The sequence below is a fragment of the Tamandua tetradactyla genome, chromosome 4, assembly GCF_023851605.1.
Source record: "Tamandua tetradactyla isolate mTamTet1 chromosome 4, mTamTet1.pri, whole genome shotgun sequence".
Taxonomy (NCBI): domain Eukaryota; kingdom Metazoa; phylum Chordata; class Mammalia; order Pilosa; family Myrmecophagidae; genus Tamandua; species Tamandua tetradactyla.
In genome coordinates this window covers 28,903,702-28,920,478 of record NC_135330.1, presented here as the reverse complement: position 1 = coordinate 28,920,478, position 16,777 = coordinate 28,903,702, and the positions used below count along the sequence as shown (strand labels likewise).

The 16,777-nt window shown below is 37.2% G+C and overlaps 1 protein-coding gene across 21 annotated transcripts in view; it reads right to left on the bottom strand.

The window, feature by feature from the left end:
- Positions 1-16,777, bottom strand: part of RABGAP1L (RAB GTPase activating protein 1 like) — a 734,005-nt gene that overhangs the window by 3,635 nt on the left and 713,593 nt on the right. For all 21 annotated transcript variants that reach the window (XM_077157041.1, XM_077157040.1, XM_077157042.1 and 18 more), the window contains 4 exons: positions 14,468-14,578; positions 6,184-6,288; positions 3,562-3,645; positions 669-740 (listed from right to left, as the gene is read on the bottom strand). In XM_077157041.1, the coding sequence (XP_077013156.1) occupies positions 669-740; positions 3,562-3,645; positions 6,184-6,288; positions 14,468-14,578 (372 nt within the window). The remainder of the gene's footprint in view (positions 1-668; positions 741-3,561; positions 3,646-6,183; positions 6,289-14,467; positions 14,579-16,777) is intronic.

The following is a 16,777-nucleotide window of genomic DNA, read 5'->3' as shown; positions in this document are numbered from 1 at the left end:
TCCTTTTTTAATCACATTCAAATATGGCCAACATTAATTCTTAAGAATACCAATCTATATGGCTTACCATTATTTTTATAGACACAATAGAGCTTTCAAATAGAGCAACGACATAAGAAACTTGGGGCAGCATATAAATAAATGCTACAGGTTCTCTTTAAAAACAAACCTTTTATAATTTAGTAGAAGAATCAGTTTTACTCAACATATATTTTCCAGCAAGTTCTATATTCTCCGTGGTATTTAGTGTTTTAAAAAGTGATGGAATGATCCTACTGAATCCCAAATTGAATCCACACCAATTCAAGGACAATCAGACATGGGTTACTGAGGGTTACCAAATTTCCTCTATCAAAGAATAGGAACAAACCTACGTGGCTCAGAGTGCTCTTGTGACAATACTCAAATCCTATTCCCCTTCCTGCTACCTGCCCCTCCCCATTTTATGGGAGCATAATCTTACGGCTGGCAGGGAAGAAGACACCCAGAACAGCGGTGTCCTTTTCTCGGTACTTCCTAAACCCTTTAAAACAAAGCTAGAGTGGGGGTGAGGGGCATGATGTTTACAAGCTGTCCGGCTAGTGGCAGCATCACATATTGGGATATCCCTATGAGTACTCACTAAATTTGTGCCAAATCAGAAGAAATTATATCTCGCTTTTTCTTACCTTTACCACTTCCAGCTCCTCCTTGCTGGCTGCTTGCTGTTTTTCCAGCCTGGTACTTAACTGGGAACAAATCTAAGGGAAAGAAAAAAGAGCTTTTTCTTTTAAACTAGAAAAGCAAATGATTCTTACAGCAACTGCACCTTAGTGTTTATATTAACTCATATATTAATCTAACATCTTTGAACCTAGAAGAAAATTCACAAATTAGCAGCACAGCAAATGCCAGTCATTTCTGCAATGAGAAGCAGAAAACCTGAGAGAGTTTCATTTGAGAAACACACTATTTTAATTAGCCAGAAAAGATACAGATTTGTTCGTGTTTGTTTGTTCTAGCATTGGCCTTCAGTAACCAGTGACAGTCAAATCAAGTTCAAGTTCACCTTGAAATCAACCTACAGAATTTTTGCTGAGTATCTATTTTGGTGTGCAAGGTAATATGCTGGGGATCTGATGAAAAGAATCCTGAACCAGATATGTCTCCTGTCTACAGCTGCAGAAAAGTCTTTGTTTTCAACCACAGAAGTTTCCTTAAGAAGTGATAGAGTGAATAAAACAAAGTTAAAATGACAAGAAAATAATATTCAACAAGTAATTTGGCAACATAGCAATATATAAAAGCTTAGGAGCTGAAGTGCAATTTGGGCTAAAAGTGTATATGGTTGATCTGTATTATCAAAACAAACTCAAAAGAATCCCAATTTGCTCAAATTTAGCTTTGAGCCTGCTTGATAAGATTTTAGTCCCCAGTTTTACCAGTTCCAAACCTGGGAAACGTTTAACAGGACTATTTTACAAGCCATATGCCCTGTTGAAATAAAACAAAATAATTCTGAAATATAGCCAGAAATAGACAAAAATTACAACTATAGAATGCATTTACATTGTATTTTCTGGAAATCTTCAAACAGGTGGGGCTGCTGCCTTTTACATTACCTGAAGTGACTGGTACGTTATATTCAAGAACAGTCTTAAGGATTACTATTGGAAGAACACTGCATAGGGCAGCCACTCATGGCTTAATGTGCATTTATAGTGATGGTAAGTTCAATAATACATGATCTTTCATGTACCTTGTATTGGTTAATGTCTACCATTGCTTCACCCAATCAGCCAAGTTCAAAATCTCAGGATCACACCTTCAATGCCTTCCTTTATCAAGTAAGAAATTACTATCTTTTGCTCTTCACTATTTTTACTACCACTTATTTTAGGTGAGGGCCCTTTTTTTTATTTTCACCTGTCTGTGTATTTGCCCATGTCTCTACTTGGTTCCACACTCCTTATTGAGATAGATTAGTGCCAACATTATGTCTCTGATCATGTTTCTGTCCTGTTCAAAAAATTCCTACTGCCTACAGAACAGAATCTAAATTTTTCAACCTAGCCCTGAAGACCTTCTTTGATCTGGGCTTCAACCCACCTTTCTTCTCTGTACTAAAATCTCTTACTAAACAAAACTATTTTCTGTTCACTAATCTACTTCCATGCCTTTGCACATGCTGTTCCCCTTCTCCCACCATGTCCATCCTCTCCTTCTCCATCTCCACATATGCCAATCTCGCTTAGCCTTGGAAGCACATTTCAAATCAACACATCTCCAGGAAGGGTTTCTTCATTTCACACATGTAATAAGTTCCCTTTCCTCTTATTTATGTATAGGCATTATCTCCCCTTTACAATATAAGTTTCTGGAGGAGAGGAACAGAATTGAATGCAATCTTTTTGTTCCACAAAGTATCAAGCCTTGCACACAGTAGGCATGAAATAAACATTTGTTGGTTATCATAGAAGAGAGTAAGACAGTTTTGAAGCCTTGTTACTAAGCAATCATCCATGAAGGTGAGGAATCCTTATGGAAAAATATTCATAATGTATGAAGGAACTAAAGTTAGTTCCAAGAAATAGCATGAGCTATATAATTAACATTTTAATTAGCACCATTTTAATTTACATAGCAGCAATGAATACCCAACCTATTACAATGATTATTCCTAGATGGCAAGATTAAGGAGGTTTGTTTTCTTTGTGCTTTTCGGCACTTTCCTAATTTTCCATAATGAACATAAATTTCCATTACAAGCAGGAACACAAGTTTGAAAAGCCAAAAGAGCGAGCATCAGATTTCAAACTCCTATGTGATGCAGGATGCCCCAGGAAAATCCACAAATTAGAAGATGGCATAGGGAGCCTTAATTACTTCTGCAAATGTGGAACTTATACAGTGCCACCGAGGGTCTCTCAGCAATAAGGATTCTTTGCCCTGTTCCAGCATGACCAAGAGGGACAGGAAGATACCATTGGGAATGGGAGATTTCTGGGACCACCCTGGTGACAGATCCCAAAATATTCTCAAGGGGACAGAGCTCTCTTTTGAAAGGGTATTTTAAGGTCCACAACAGAAAATTTCCTCCTAGCACTGCTGGCCCACAGGCGGTAAGACCACACAGACTTTTCAGAAAAAGAGTTCCCATATTCTGAGCTATGACAGCAAACAACAGATTAGCTATTGCTGTTTGAATACCATCTCTAAATTTTAGTCCTTGGCAAAGAGGCAAGTGTGACCAGTGTCATCTATTGGAAAGTCACTTCTGAGCAGGATACAAACAGAATCCCAAAGACAACAATAAGGTTTCTAGTACCTCTAAATGTACCAAACATTGCAAACAACTGCAAACAGATTGTTTTGCTCAGTGAGGCCTGCCAGCTATCAGCAACAATGTCCAACCATTGTCCACTTCTGAGGAGAGAGGGGGCCTCTAAATTGAATGAATGGACAGTCATTTTTCTGGAAACTCTAAGAGCAAAAATATCATTTTCCCCAAGGAGACACAATAAAAACAACAACAACAGCAAAAAAGCTTCCAGAATAACAAAACCCACAGTGGCACATTACCTGTTTATACTCTGCAATGATAGCTGTAGTTTTCTTTATTTCATATTCTGCCTTCTCTAGCTGTTTCCTGAAGACTTCTTTTAGCTAGAAAGAGTAAGAATGAGAGATATCAAGACTCAGCCAAAATCTTAATAAATCTTCCCAAACATCTGCATGTAAGTCTGCTTGATTCATAGTCAATGACAATGTTAATAACTGTACTGGTTTTCCCCATTGAAACTGCATCTTGATAATCTGAATGACCTAGTCATTTTCAGAGACACAGAAATTTCTTTTTTTCTTCTAAAGTATGTAAGACATGTGAGCAACCCTCTCATAAAACTGCTTATGCTTACTACTTACTTCATAAACATATTGCTAATTTTAAGTGTTCATTCAGAAGCTATCTTTATTCTTGCAAGAATCTAAAAACAAAACTTAAAGGCAATACTGAATACTAAATGTTTGATTCTTGATGCTATATTATAAATTACTCAAAAAAAAAAAATTCAGGGCTTCTAATTCACAGCCCCCCACCATTGCTGCTGTTACCTCTTTGAAGGTTGGAAAAAGAGGCTTTGGGTACTGGAGTCAGAAAAAGATGAAGATAAGGGCTCTCGGGAAGGAAAGGAGATTCAGGGGCCAAAGGAACAGTGATTTTAGAAACAGCTAAAGTCGCATATAATGCAGGTACTTGTGACAGTCACCGAAATGTTAAATTGTAACAATTACATGCTTAAAAACACAATTATTTCTGTGGCTCAGTAGCGCTAAAAGCCTATGTACAGGGGAAGAATAAGGCAATGAAAAAGCTCAGGTACCACCAGATAAAAAGGAAAGAATTCAATTCTGCTAAGTTGGTGACCAAATAAGCAAAAAACAAAAACAAAAACAAAAACAACAAAACCACGACTATTTAACCTTTAAGTACACACTCAGAACAGATGAATTCTTCGCTGCAGCATCCCAAATTATTAATGGGGTAAACTCTGTATTAGCTAATCAGTAAACTGATACAATTTATAATCGGACACTTTATCATTAGAAGATTTCTGAAATCTCTTCCTATCTGCCACATTCTAAAAGCAATTTGTAGTTTATACGGATTCAAACTTAATTGTTTATATTAGCCTCTATTCTCTAGCTTACATAAGTAAAGGACATAAACAATAATCATCCTTCTCCTGCGGTAATGTCCCATCAACTTCAGTAACTTAGCTACCTGAGAGACTTTGAACAAGTGCCGATTTCTCTACAATGTAGTTTACTCATGTGACAAATGAGGAGAATTATCCCTAACTCATAAGGGCATCAGAATGATTAAAGGAGGAAACAAGTACCCAAGGGCCACTATATGTCCAGGGAGCCAAGGGGCAGGTAGAGCATGGGAAATTAAAATTTATTCCCAATAGCTTTCACTCAAAGTAGTGAAGTGGCCTAAAGAAGGCAAGAGGTAAAGGAGAAGGAAAAAAAAAATACCAACCAACCAACAAACAAACATGCATCCAGAGGCCTAGAGAATCCAAAACTAGATAATCAATGAAATGGTGAGTTGGAAAACAAAACTGGGGGCCAAAGTAAATGCCAGACTCATTTAATCATTTTCGAATGGAATAAAAAAAAATTGCTGAGCACTTTTATGAACCCTGAAAGGTACTAATGAACTAAACAAAACATCCCTCTTTGTCTGTGACTTTACTGTAACCTTTTCTGGTTGCTTAGACGTAGGTGTCTGAAATATTTTGTGATTTGTTACATATTTAATATTGTAGATGCCTCAGAATAGAATTCAGTATAATTAAAATTAATTAACTGTAATTTAAGAGGTTTCCTCATTTTATTAGTTAGTTATATTAGTAAAATTCAAACAAGCTCCTGGCAGTGGACTTCATCCAGTTATGAAGAAAATCTAACGTAATCCACTCTGTGGCAGGCCCCTGGCTGTGACTGACAGGCCTGGAGGACACTGGCGATGCAGCCAGCTCTTCCTCAGGGAAGCTAGTAATCTCAGACCCTTTGGTTGAGAGGCCCCTCCTATCACCTATTCTGTACTCTTTTGCAATGGTGGTTCTTCCAAATGATTAGCCTCACAAGTCATATGAAGACTTGAGGGTGCACATTTCAAGGCTGGTGCCCAAAAGGTTTCTTTTTATGCTCTGAGGGAATACAAAGTTTGAGAGCTCTGCCAGGAACATTAGGCATCTTTCTAAGGTATGAGTTGGGAAAATTACGCTTGGCAGCTTGAGACAGAGACTGTATGGAAACTCCCAGCAGAGATATCTATGGGCTTTCAGCATAACAATCTTCATAAAATACTTAAGAAAAGTCAATTATCTTGGAGATACAACACACAATTCATAGACTTGTAAAAGTTCTTGGATCATAATTCAAAGTTACTAAACTTAGACAAAACTTGACATTCTTGCTAGACATCTCAAAGGCAAACTCTTAAAAGCTGTAAAAGGGTAGAAAGGCTGCATCCTCTTCTGATATCCTTTAAGAGAAGTGTCATGACTCATGACTTTTATGGATCCACATCACTCTTGATTTTGAATACGTTTAATTTTACTTGTTTATTTTATAGCATTACTCTTCTCCATATCAGTGTACCCATGTAAAGAAAAGCCTACATATGTCTTTTACCTGGGCAGTCTCTTCCTCTTGCTTCCTCTTCTCTTCCTCAGTCTCCACCAGCCTCTGTTTGGTCAGTAAGAGCTCTTTATTCAATACATCTGCCTTGTCTTCTGCCTGCAAATAAGGCACATGCAGTCATAAAGAGGGTAAAGAAAGTATGTGTATTGGGAATGTCCAAACCATTCCCAGTTTTTAGACATTGTTCTAACATATAAACCATTCTTCTCCCTCCTAGCTCATTGGGCAGTGGCTGCCTTCACTGAATGCCAGCTATGTACCAGGCACTTTGCAGACATTATCCTTAATCGTTTTATAACAATAATTATTTTACAGATAATGAAAGTGGGTTTAAAGAAATCAACCTGAGTAGGGTCACACATCTAATATCAGAACTGTGATCTGAATACAGACTTGAGTGACATCAAAGCTCATGCTCTTTCTAAATGTGTGATACATTTTCAAATGTCACAACAGCACTTAGAGTCTTTGTACATGAACGTGATGAAGGAGCGGAGTCTTATACAGAAGCTTCTGGGGAGAGAGGATAAGCAGACAGGCTGATCCGCAGAGAACAGTTAGATGAGAAAATTAAAAAAACTAGCTGAGGTAAACTGGCCCATGAGGCCCCTTACACAAGACAGCAGGTACAGTGAGGAGAAATTAAGAAAAGAAACAAGTGGTAAGACACTCCGGAGAAAGGCTGAAGTATGGACCAGGAACCCAGACAGAAGAGACCATATTCTAGAATGGCCAGGAAGAATTCAGAGAGGGTACTCATTTTAACTTGGATACAGAACTAAAATTAACTATGAAAACACGGTGCGTACATTTAACTTAGCTAATGTGTATATTTTACATCCCAGGGTTCTCACCTCATCCTCTAGGTCTTGGCTTCAAATTTACTTCCTGAGAGAAGCACGCCCTGAGCCTGCCCCCAGTCACCCCCAACTAAATTAGCCCACCTGTTTAAAATGCTTAGATTTTCCTTCATAGCGCAATCTATAATGACAAATTACACGAGTGCTTTATTTGCTTTGCCTTAAACTACAGGATATAAGGGCCATGTCTCTTTTGCTTATCGTTGTATTCCCAGCACCAAGCCCAGTGTCTGGCAAAGCACGGACACTCCAGTAACTACTTGATGAGTGAACAGATGTGGCTCTCTAAGTCTAACTGATAGAAACAGACTGTGCTGCGGGGATGTGGAGGTGGCAGTGGGCCACAGGATGAGCCGAGCAGAGGCAGCCACAGATGTAGAGGACAGGCAGCTATTTCAAGAAGCTGTCCCTGGCTGATAGCAGCAAAACGTTATCCAAGTAATCATGAAATCTGGACCGGTTGCCTTCTGTCAGTGGTTCACCATATCCTTCACATGTCCAGGTGGCCTGGTCAGCACAGTCTGCTGGGAACTGGCAGAGACACTGTGATCCAGCTTCTCTGGTCGTCAGTGCCTTATAACTCCTGATGTCCCATACTCCAGTGGTTAGAGCTGTTTTGGATTTGGAAATGTTGGTAGTTAAAATGGAAAAGCCCCTTTTAAAGGCCCTAAAATTTGTTCTGATGTATTAGATTTTAGGATGGAAAAACCTACACAGCAAAAGAACATACTGAATTTAGAGGCAGACATTAAAAAAATGCAACATATATGCTGCAAGTTAAGTTTTCATAAATTGTAAGATACTGATATAGATTATGGACACTTAAAACTGAGAATCCTACAATTGCAAGACTCAAATGATTGAAATCACCTACAAAGCAAGGATACCCCTTCCAAACCTCTGATGGATGGTCATAGAGCAGATGTGCTGATTTTAAAATCTAACCAAATCTGTCTCCCAGTAACTGGGAGTGGCCTCTTGGTTCAAGTTCTACCCCAGAATATTTATACTTCTGAGCAAGTCCTGCTAATGAAGATTACAATTAATCCTCCTTTCAAAGTACCCCCAGCAATTTCCTTTTTAAGAAGAGAAGAATCCTTTTACAATATATATCATGATACTGTGAAATAAATCTCTTTTGTAAGTTTGTTTTCTGAAAGTGATTCACCCAAATTCTAGCTTTTTAGAACAGTCAAAACTATACTGACATTCAGTATTATGCTTTTGAGTTCAGCAGCATACCTGTTTTATAGTTATAGAAACCTCTGTAAGAAGAGGGAAAAAAAAAACTCTTCCTTGAGGAAATTTTTAATAAATAACTAAATATTTATCCTGAGATCAGCTATTATTTTCATTTCCACATTTTCTGCTGAACTATTCTTCCCTAGGTTAGGCTAAGACACCCTCACTCTATTTCAATTATCAGATCTGACATCTGCTATAACTGCTACGGGTCCCCTATGGTTACAGTCCCAAAGTTTTCCTCGACGCTTCATCTGCAAGTATCCCTCTACCTTAAATAGTGAAATAGGAGTGATTCTTCTGCTCATCAAAATAGGACCAGCTCTGAAATTTCTTAGCTCTCTCTCAAAAAATCATATTCTAAATCTTTGTACAGCCAACATCTGTACCTCGTCATTTAAAGAATAGCTAGCATTATAATTAATATTAAACTGACATGCAGATAATCAAGTTCTTTCTTCGAACCCAAATTTAAAACACTCACTATAATTCGATAATTATTTAAATGGAATGTTTTCATTATTAAGTCTTCTAATCACTTACCTATATCTTTTAATGTCTTAATTATATTGAAACTTCTAATTGCTATCTAAGGCTTCTGGGACATATACGTATTATATATACTGAGAGAAACAAGTACTGCAATACATGATTTAATCATGAATCAACCAATAGACCAAAAGGCTCAGCTCTAACATCAGGGGTGAGGATCTTTCAGTCATGATTTCTGAAAGAACGAGCCACACCAGTTGTTCCACTGAAATTAAAAAACAAAAGAATCTGCATGTAGTTTCTGGTTTAAGACAGAACCTGCTATAGTTAGAGGGAACTTAAGTACTACATTCAATGGAAAAGTACTAGTTGTATCTCTTTTTGCTCTTTTTGGTTCCTTGGGAACAGGGAAGGGCAGGAAGGGATCTGAGAGCAGGAGACTTGTATCTTTTCTCATTTTAAATCCCTGAGTGTTCTTATTTAAGGACTGTAAAGGAGAGCAAGTTGTCAGAAGAGAAGGCTTCTGGCAGAAGGAAACACTGCAGAGCCTTTGGTGCCCAGGAACCCTGAAGCCAGAGCTAAAATGACAAGGATAAGGAGTGACTTACTGAAAAGAAAGTACCTAATTACCTAATCAGCATTTGCTTGCTTTACATATTGTCTCAAATACAATCCGCTTTCACATTTATTTAAAATTTGCCAAAGTTTTGCTATTTTAATTAAGAGATCTGACTTTGATAAACTAGGGATGGAAAAGTACTAGGCAAACTATAAAGGCAGGCAAAGCTGGTACTTACCCTCTCAGGCCTCAGGCTAATACCCTTCCCTGAAGACCAGAGGGGAAGTGTGCCTAAATTGCAGGGCCAGCTTTTTGAGAGGCAAATAGACCCTGCAGAGCAGAAACTGCATAACCAGAAGCTAGGAAGAGATATACTTGAAATAGCAACTTGTGATTTTTCTTTCATCTAGATAATAAGCTGGGGACCTAAAGCCAAGGACCAGCTCTTATTTGCTTTTGTAAAAAGAGAGAGAGAGAGGTACGATGGTGGGAGGGAAGAAGTGAGAGGAAAGAGGGAAGGAAGGAAGGAAAAAAAGAGAAAAAATCTTTTCTTCAGGAACTGACTCAGTGTCCACAAGAAGTACCTAAGGACTAAATAATCAATTATTTTAGGAGTATCCATAATATCTGTTATTCTAAACTGATCTGCAAAAAAGGGACTCTCTTGGTGGTTAGATAAATTTCAAAATAATATCTTCTAAGGCAGTCAAGCCAACTCACCTGGGACAGAACAGTCTCTTCAATAAATGGTGCCTAGAGAACTGGATATCCATATGCAAAAGAATGAAAGAAGACCCATCTCTCACACCCTATACAAAAGTTAACTCAAAATGGATCAAAGATCTAAACATTAGGTCTAAGACCATAAAACAGTTAGAGGAAAATGTTGGGAGATATCTTATGGATCTTACAACTGGAGGCGGTTTTATGGACCTTAAACCTAAAGCAAGAACACTGAAGAAGGAAATAAATAAATGGGAGCTCCTCAAAATTAAACACTTTTGTGCATCAAAGAACTTCATCAAGAAAGTAGAAAGACAGCCTACACAATGGGAGACAATATTTGGAAATGAGATATCAGATAAAGGTCTAGTATCCAGAATTTATAAAGAGATTGTTCATCTCAACAACAAAAAGACAGCCAACCCAATTACAAAATGGGAAAAAGACTTGAACAGACACCTATCAGAAGAGGAAATACAAATGGCCAAAAGGCACATGAAGAGATGCTCAATGTCCCTGGCCATTAGAGAAATGCAAATCAAAACCACAATGAGATATCATCTCACACCCACCAGAATGGCCATTATCAACAAAACAGAAAATGACAAGTGCTGGAGAGGATGCGGAGAAAGAGGCACACTTATCCACTGTTGGTGGGAATGTCAAATGGCGCAACCACTGTGGAAGGCAGTTTGGCGGTTCCTCAAAAAGCTGAATATAGAATTGCCATACGACCCAGCAATACCATTGCTGGGAATCTACTCAAAGGACTTAAGGGCAAAGACACAAACGGACATTTGCATACCAATGTTTATAGCAGTGTTATTTACAATTGCAAAGAGATGGAAACAGCTGAAATCTCCATCAACAGAAGAGTGGCTAAACAAACTGTGGTATATACATACGATGGAATACTATGCAGCTTTAAGACAGGATAAACTTATGAAGCATGTAACAACGTGGATGGACCTAGAGAACATTATGCTGAGTGAGTCTAGCCAAAAACTAAAGGACAAATACTGTATGGTCCCACTGATGTGAACAGACATTCGAGAATAAATTTGGAATATGTCATTGGTAACAGAGTCTAGCAGGAGGTAGAAACAGGGTAAGATAATGGCCAACTGGAGTTGAAGGGATACAGACGGTGTAACAGGACTAGATACAAAAACTCAAAAATGGACAGCACAATAATACCTAATTGTAAAGTAATCATGTTAAAACACTGAATGAAGCTGCATCTGAGCTATAGGTTTTTGTTTTGTTTTGTTTTGATTTTACTATTATTACTTTTATTTTTTTCTCTATATCAACATTCTATATCTTTTTCGGTTATGTTGCTAGTGCTTCTAAACCGATGCAAATGTACTAAGAAATGATGATCATGCATCTATGTGATGATGTTAAGAATTACTGATTGCATATGTAGAATGGTATGATTTCTAAATGTTGGGTTAATTTCTTTTTTTCCGTTAATTAAAAAAAAAAAAAAGAGAGAAGGGGTAATTGGAGCTGAAGGGATACAGACTGTACAACGGGACTGGATATAAAAACTCAGAAATGGACAGCACAATACTACCCAATTGTAATGCAATTATGTTAAAACACTGAATGAAGCTGCATGTGAGTTACAGGTTTTTTGTTTTTTTTTTTTTTCTTTCTATTATTGTTTTAATTCTTATTCTGTTGTCTTTTTATTTCTTTTTCTAAATTGATGCAAATGTACTAAGAAATGATGAATATGCAACTATGTGATGTTATTAAGAATTACTGATTGTACATGTAGAATGGAATGATTTCTAATTGTTTTGTTAATTCTTTTTTTAATTAATAAAAAAATAAATTTAAAAAAATAATATCTTCTTTGATTATTAAAAAGTAATAATGCATACTATTATTTAACTAGGAGTGGTTATGGCGCTTAAAGTCTTCCTCTAAATTATAAATAATTGGAAAAAATGCACAGGACAAAGATGAATATAAAATTTAGGTTTAATCTTATTATCCAAAGATGTATTTTAGATACATGTATAGGTAACATGTAAATGTATTTTCTTGTAGGTTTTTTCCCTGTGTCGGTATATTCAACCTCGTTCCCTATAAAGATGGTCCAAGACACTCAACATGCCTTGGAATTTAATGTAAACTATATATATATAAATCTACTACTTTTTAAGTACTTATTATTATATCATTATCTTCCCATTGTTTTAAAAAATTATTCTGAAAAGACATATTATGGATATACTGTCATTTAACTACTTTCCAACTACAAGACGTACACACATTATTTCAATTTTTTTACTCCGCAGTAAACATCCTTGTACATACATTTTTCTGACCACATCTTTGATGATTTTCTGAGGATGGCTTCCCAAGTCCAAGTCCATATGTCATTTTCTTTATTTATAAAACATGCATTAAATCAATACTTGCTTCATGGAATTAGGAATAAGTGAGACAATGCTTATAAACTGCTAAACAGAGCGCTTTGCACATGGTAAGTGCTAAGTAATTATTTGCTTATATTATTAGTTCTTTAAACCTTTCAAAGACCTGATATGTACTACCAAATTAATTTGCCAAACAACCGTATCAATTTATACCTGTCCCTAGCACCTTCAGCATACGAAATGTTTATCCCCACTGGGTCCAAGTATTTAGAAATTTTTTTCATTTAGCAAGTCATCTTAAGAAAATTATTAATGGGCAGGCCACAGTGGCTCAGCAGGCAAGAATGCTTGCCTGCCATGCCAGAGGACCTGGGTTCGATTCCCGGTGCCTGCCCATGTAAAAAATAATAAATAAATAAATAAATAAAAAGAAAATTATCAATGGGCAAAAGACTCAACATGGTAGAATCAAATGCAAGTCAAAGCAGTTTGGAAAGCTATGGAACCAAGACTTTCATTATTGTACTTCTGACTTACCACTGTAGACTCATTAATACAAAAATAAAATGCTGAGGTCAGGCTGGTTTGGCCTTGACTGAATGAAGATCCCTCAGTCTTCTTTGGTTCTGGCTCTCTTAGCCAAACCTCCAACAACTTCCAGGTGGGTTGGTTGACAGAGGTTAAAAGTGTCGAATGGGGGGAAAAATCATTTTAAGGACTGCTGCTTCTGCCTTCCATCTCCTGTGTCCCAAGCAACACATTTTTGTTTTTTAATCCACTTAGTACTGACTCCCTTGGCTTTCTCCTTTCTCCCATTGGCACTGGTGTCCTTAACACTGGTCTTAACTGCTGCTGAAACTTTGGGTAGCAAAATTAGCTGTTTATATGGAAAAGGGAGTTATGGTAGGGACCATTTGAAGCCATTCCTGAATTTTAAACATTTAAGCAGACTTATAATTAATAGATTTGTACTTTAAATATTGTCAGTGGCTAGTTAGAGCACAGGTAATGACTTGTTTTTTTTTTTTTTACATGGGCAGGCACCGGGAATCGAACCCGGGTCCTCGGGCATGGCAGGCAAGCACTCTTACCTGCTGGGCCACCGTGGCCCACCCAATGACTTGTTTTTAATAGACGCAATAGCTTGAATCCCAGTTTTTCTGACCCTGTACCATCTGTTGAGAATAGTCACTTTTAACAAAACAGAAAACAGAGTGATAATTTTAAATCTGCACCAGACTCTGTCCATATTGCCAATTATCTCTGAAAACTCTAGCAATAGAAAATGGGAAGTCCTAAGGATGTTAATGCACTGTTGGAAAGAGCAAGGGAGGTTAAACAATTTAAGGCCTTCCTAGCAAGAGCTCAAGTTTATTGAACATTTACTGTTGAAGTGCTATACCTTATTTCATGCTCACATCATACCTATGGGGCAGACACTATTTTTATATCAACAGATTGATTAATAACCATCCATGGTCACATGGTTAGTAAGTGGAAGTGCCAGGATTCACACTCAGGCAATCTGGCTCTCAGACCCTACGTTGCCTGTCAATCAAACAATACACAAATCTGAAAGCATATAAAATCTTCACATTTACCCTATAAGGATTCTTATTTAAACAAAAAGTAAGGAGCCTACCAATATTTAGAGTGGCATTAATAAATCCTTGGTGACTGATATCCTCAGATAATTATGCCAGCAGCCCTTGGTTTAGGAAAAGTACAGATGAAGAGGAGAGAAATTTAGAGGGATAAAAAAAAGTATGACACACATGCTGTTTGGAAATGACCCAAACCTTTCTCAAGGGCTTGCATTTTTCACTCTCTTAAATTAGCATAAGCAGCCTCCTGCCCACCTGCAACCCACTTATTCATCAATCAAGCAGCTTCCACGGAGTGGAGTACAGCGAGAGCCCTAGAGGGATGGTGGTGAGTGCGATTGAGTCCGTACGCTTGGGGAAGTTGTCCGAGACTTATTTAAACCTAGTGAATGGCAAGTATACCTGATCCAGGTCATTCCGCAGGGCAATTTTGCTGGTTACTAGCTCATGGGCGAGGTCATCATTCTCTTGTTCCAACCTCATGCTGGCCTCCTGTAACCTTCGGTTTTCCCTCTGCAGAAAAAGAACAACAGTGGACATGGGTATTAGTACTTGGAAACCAATGGAACTGGTGAGGAAAAACAAGCAACAACAACAAAGTGAACTTTATAAAGGTGTAAAAAGGAGAAGGCGCAAGTGGCACAGGAAGGCAGGATTGCTGTCTGGGGAAACAACAGTGAGTTAAGCTAGCAGTGCAGATGCAGTCCTCTAATCAGTGAATCTTAAAATTGTCCCTCAAACCCTTCAGACATAAAAAAAAATTATAAAAACGTGCCACAAAGAGCATCAAACATACTCCCAATCCTATCCGATTTTAATATAGAACTAGAACACAGACACAGGCAATTCTTTCTTTGCATAATAGTTCCACCCTTCACCTTAAAGGAAACTGCAAGACAGGGTAGGGCTGAAAGAGGGGGGGAGCTCTAGACATTTTTCAAATTATTTTTCCGAGATCAGAGTTCAAATTAATTGAGTCTATCTAAGAGGACTAATTTAAGAATCAAGATACCTGAGTTCATGACTTTGCTACCTATCAACTGACATTTTCATTCTTTGGATAAGAATATATTTATTTTTTCTGAACTCCAATTTTTGTGTTAATGAGAACAGTGGTTCTTCTGATAATGTCTCTAAATATTTGCTTTTTTTTTTTAAACCTCAACTGTAAAGATTTCAGGGAAAATAAATTATTGGGCTATTTTTTTTCCCTTAAATTTACAGGGTAAATCTGAAACAGTTATATGATTAAAAGGATCTAGTCATTAATTACTATGAAGTAAGGTTTCCTATTAATTATTCTCAACTGCGTACATTCATATCTACTTTCAGAGTAATAATTTAGTGTTTTTCATTCCAAAGGATCAAAAGTGTTTTTGCTTGTTTGTTTTACTACTGCTAGCAATTAAAAGAGATTCAAAAGAGAACGGGCAGAAAAGATTTCAACATAATGAGGTCTTACTGTTTTTCAGATTTATGCTCCTAATAGTGTTTTCTACAGGGGTAGATAAAAAAAGACAAAGCAGTAATGCCAAGCCAGAAGACCTGTCTATGTGTTGGAAGATAGGGTATCATAGCAATTGGGTGGAGTGCAGTTCTTCTGTAGAATAATTTGGTGTTTGTTTTATGCAAAGAAGAAAATCTTGTAAAGAAGAGGGGGTGCAGAATTAGAAGAAGAGGTAAGAAACAGGTGGTGAAGAAAGCCTGAGACTCTTTTGGGGGCAGAGGATCAAAAAAGTGGGCGAAACTTCTACTGGGCCCATTGCCATGTTGTCTTTTGTGAAAAATAGACTGGATAGTTGGGGAATATCAAAACATTCTTGAAGAATATACTTTAAAAACAATCCAAATCACTTAAATAGTTTTAGATAAATCCATGACAGAATTCCAATTGGTGTTAAAATATTAGAGAAAATACCTAATGACACAGGAAATGCTCATGCTACATTTTAGGAAAAAATTATTATAGGAAAATGAGATATATAACTGTACACTCCCATTCTTATAGCAATATAAACAAAGATGTTAACTATGGGTAGTGGATAATTTTTATTGTTGTCTTTATTCTTCTAAAATGTTTCAAAGTTTTTCACAACGAATATATATTACATTTGTAATTGTGTTTAAAAAAAAAACTTTAGTTATAAACAAAGCAATTTGCAATCTCAATTCCATTGGAAGGGATAGAATCCCAAAATGAGAATATTTTTCAAATCTACTCCTTTTAGAAGCTCATATTCTATAGGAACCCATACTGGATCTTCTTCTGATAGCAATACAAAATATTACCCCTCAAAAGTATTGCCTTGCCGGGTGGGTCACAGTGGCTCAGCAGGCAGAATTCTCACCTGCCAGGCTGGAGACCCAGGTTCGATTCCCGGTTACTGCCCAAGCAAAAAAGTATTGCCTTGCCATAAATATTTCCCAAGATGGTCCTGAAAAGATACTATACACACTTTGGGGTGCAAATTGTACTCATTAAATTCTGTCTGTTCCGTCATCTACATAAGTGATACTCTCCCACAGAAGTATGATAAAAGTGGAGACTAAAATATTTTTTTAAAAGCCAGGCATCTATAATTGAAATCTTTCCATCTTTGCTGAAGTTATCCAGATTCTATTAGGGGCTGGAGAATTAGTCTTTCATTCTGATGAAGCTAAGTGTTACCCCTTTTTGTGGAAACAACTCACATACTTGTTGAAAATTTACAC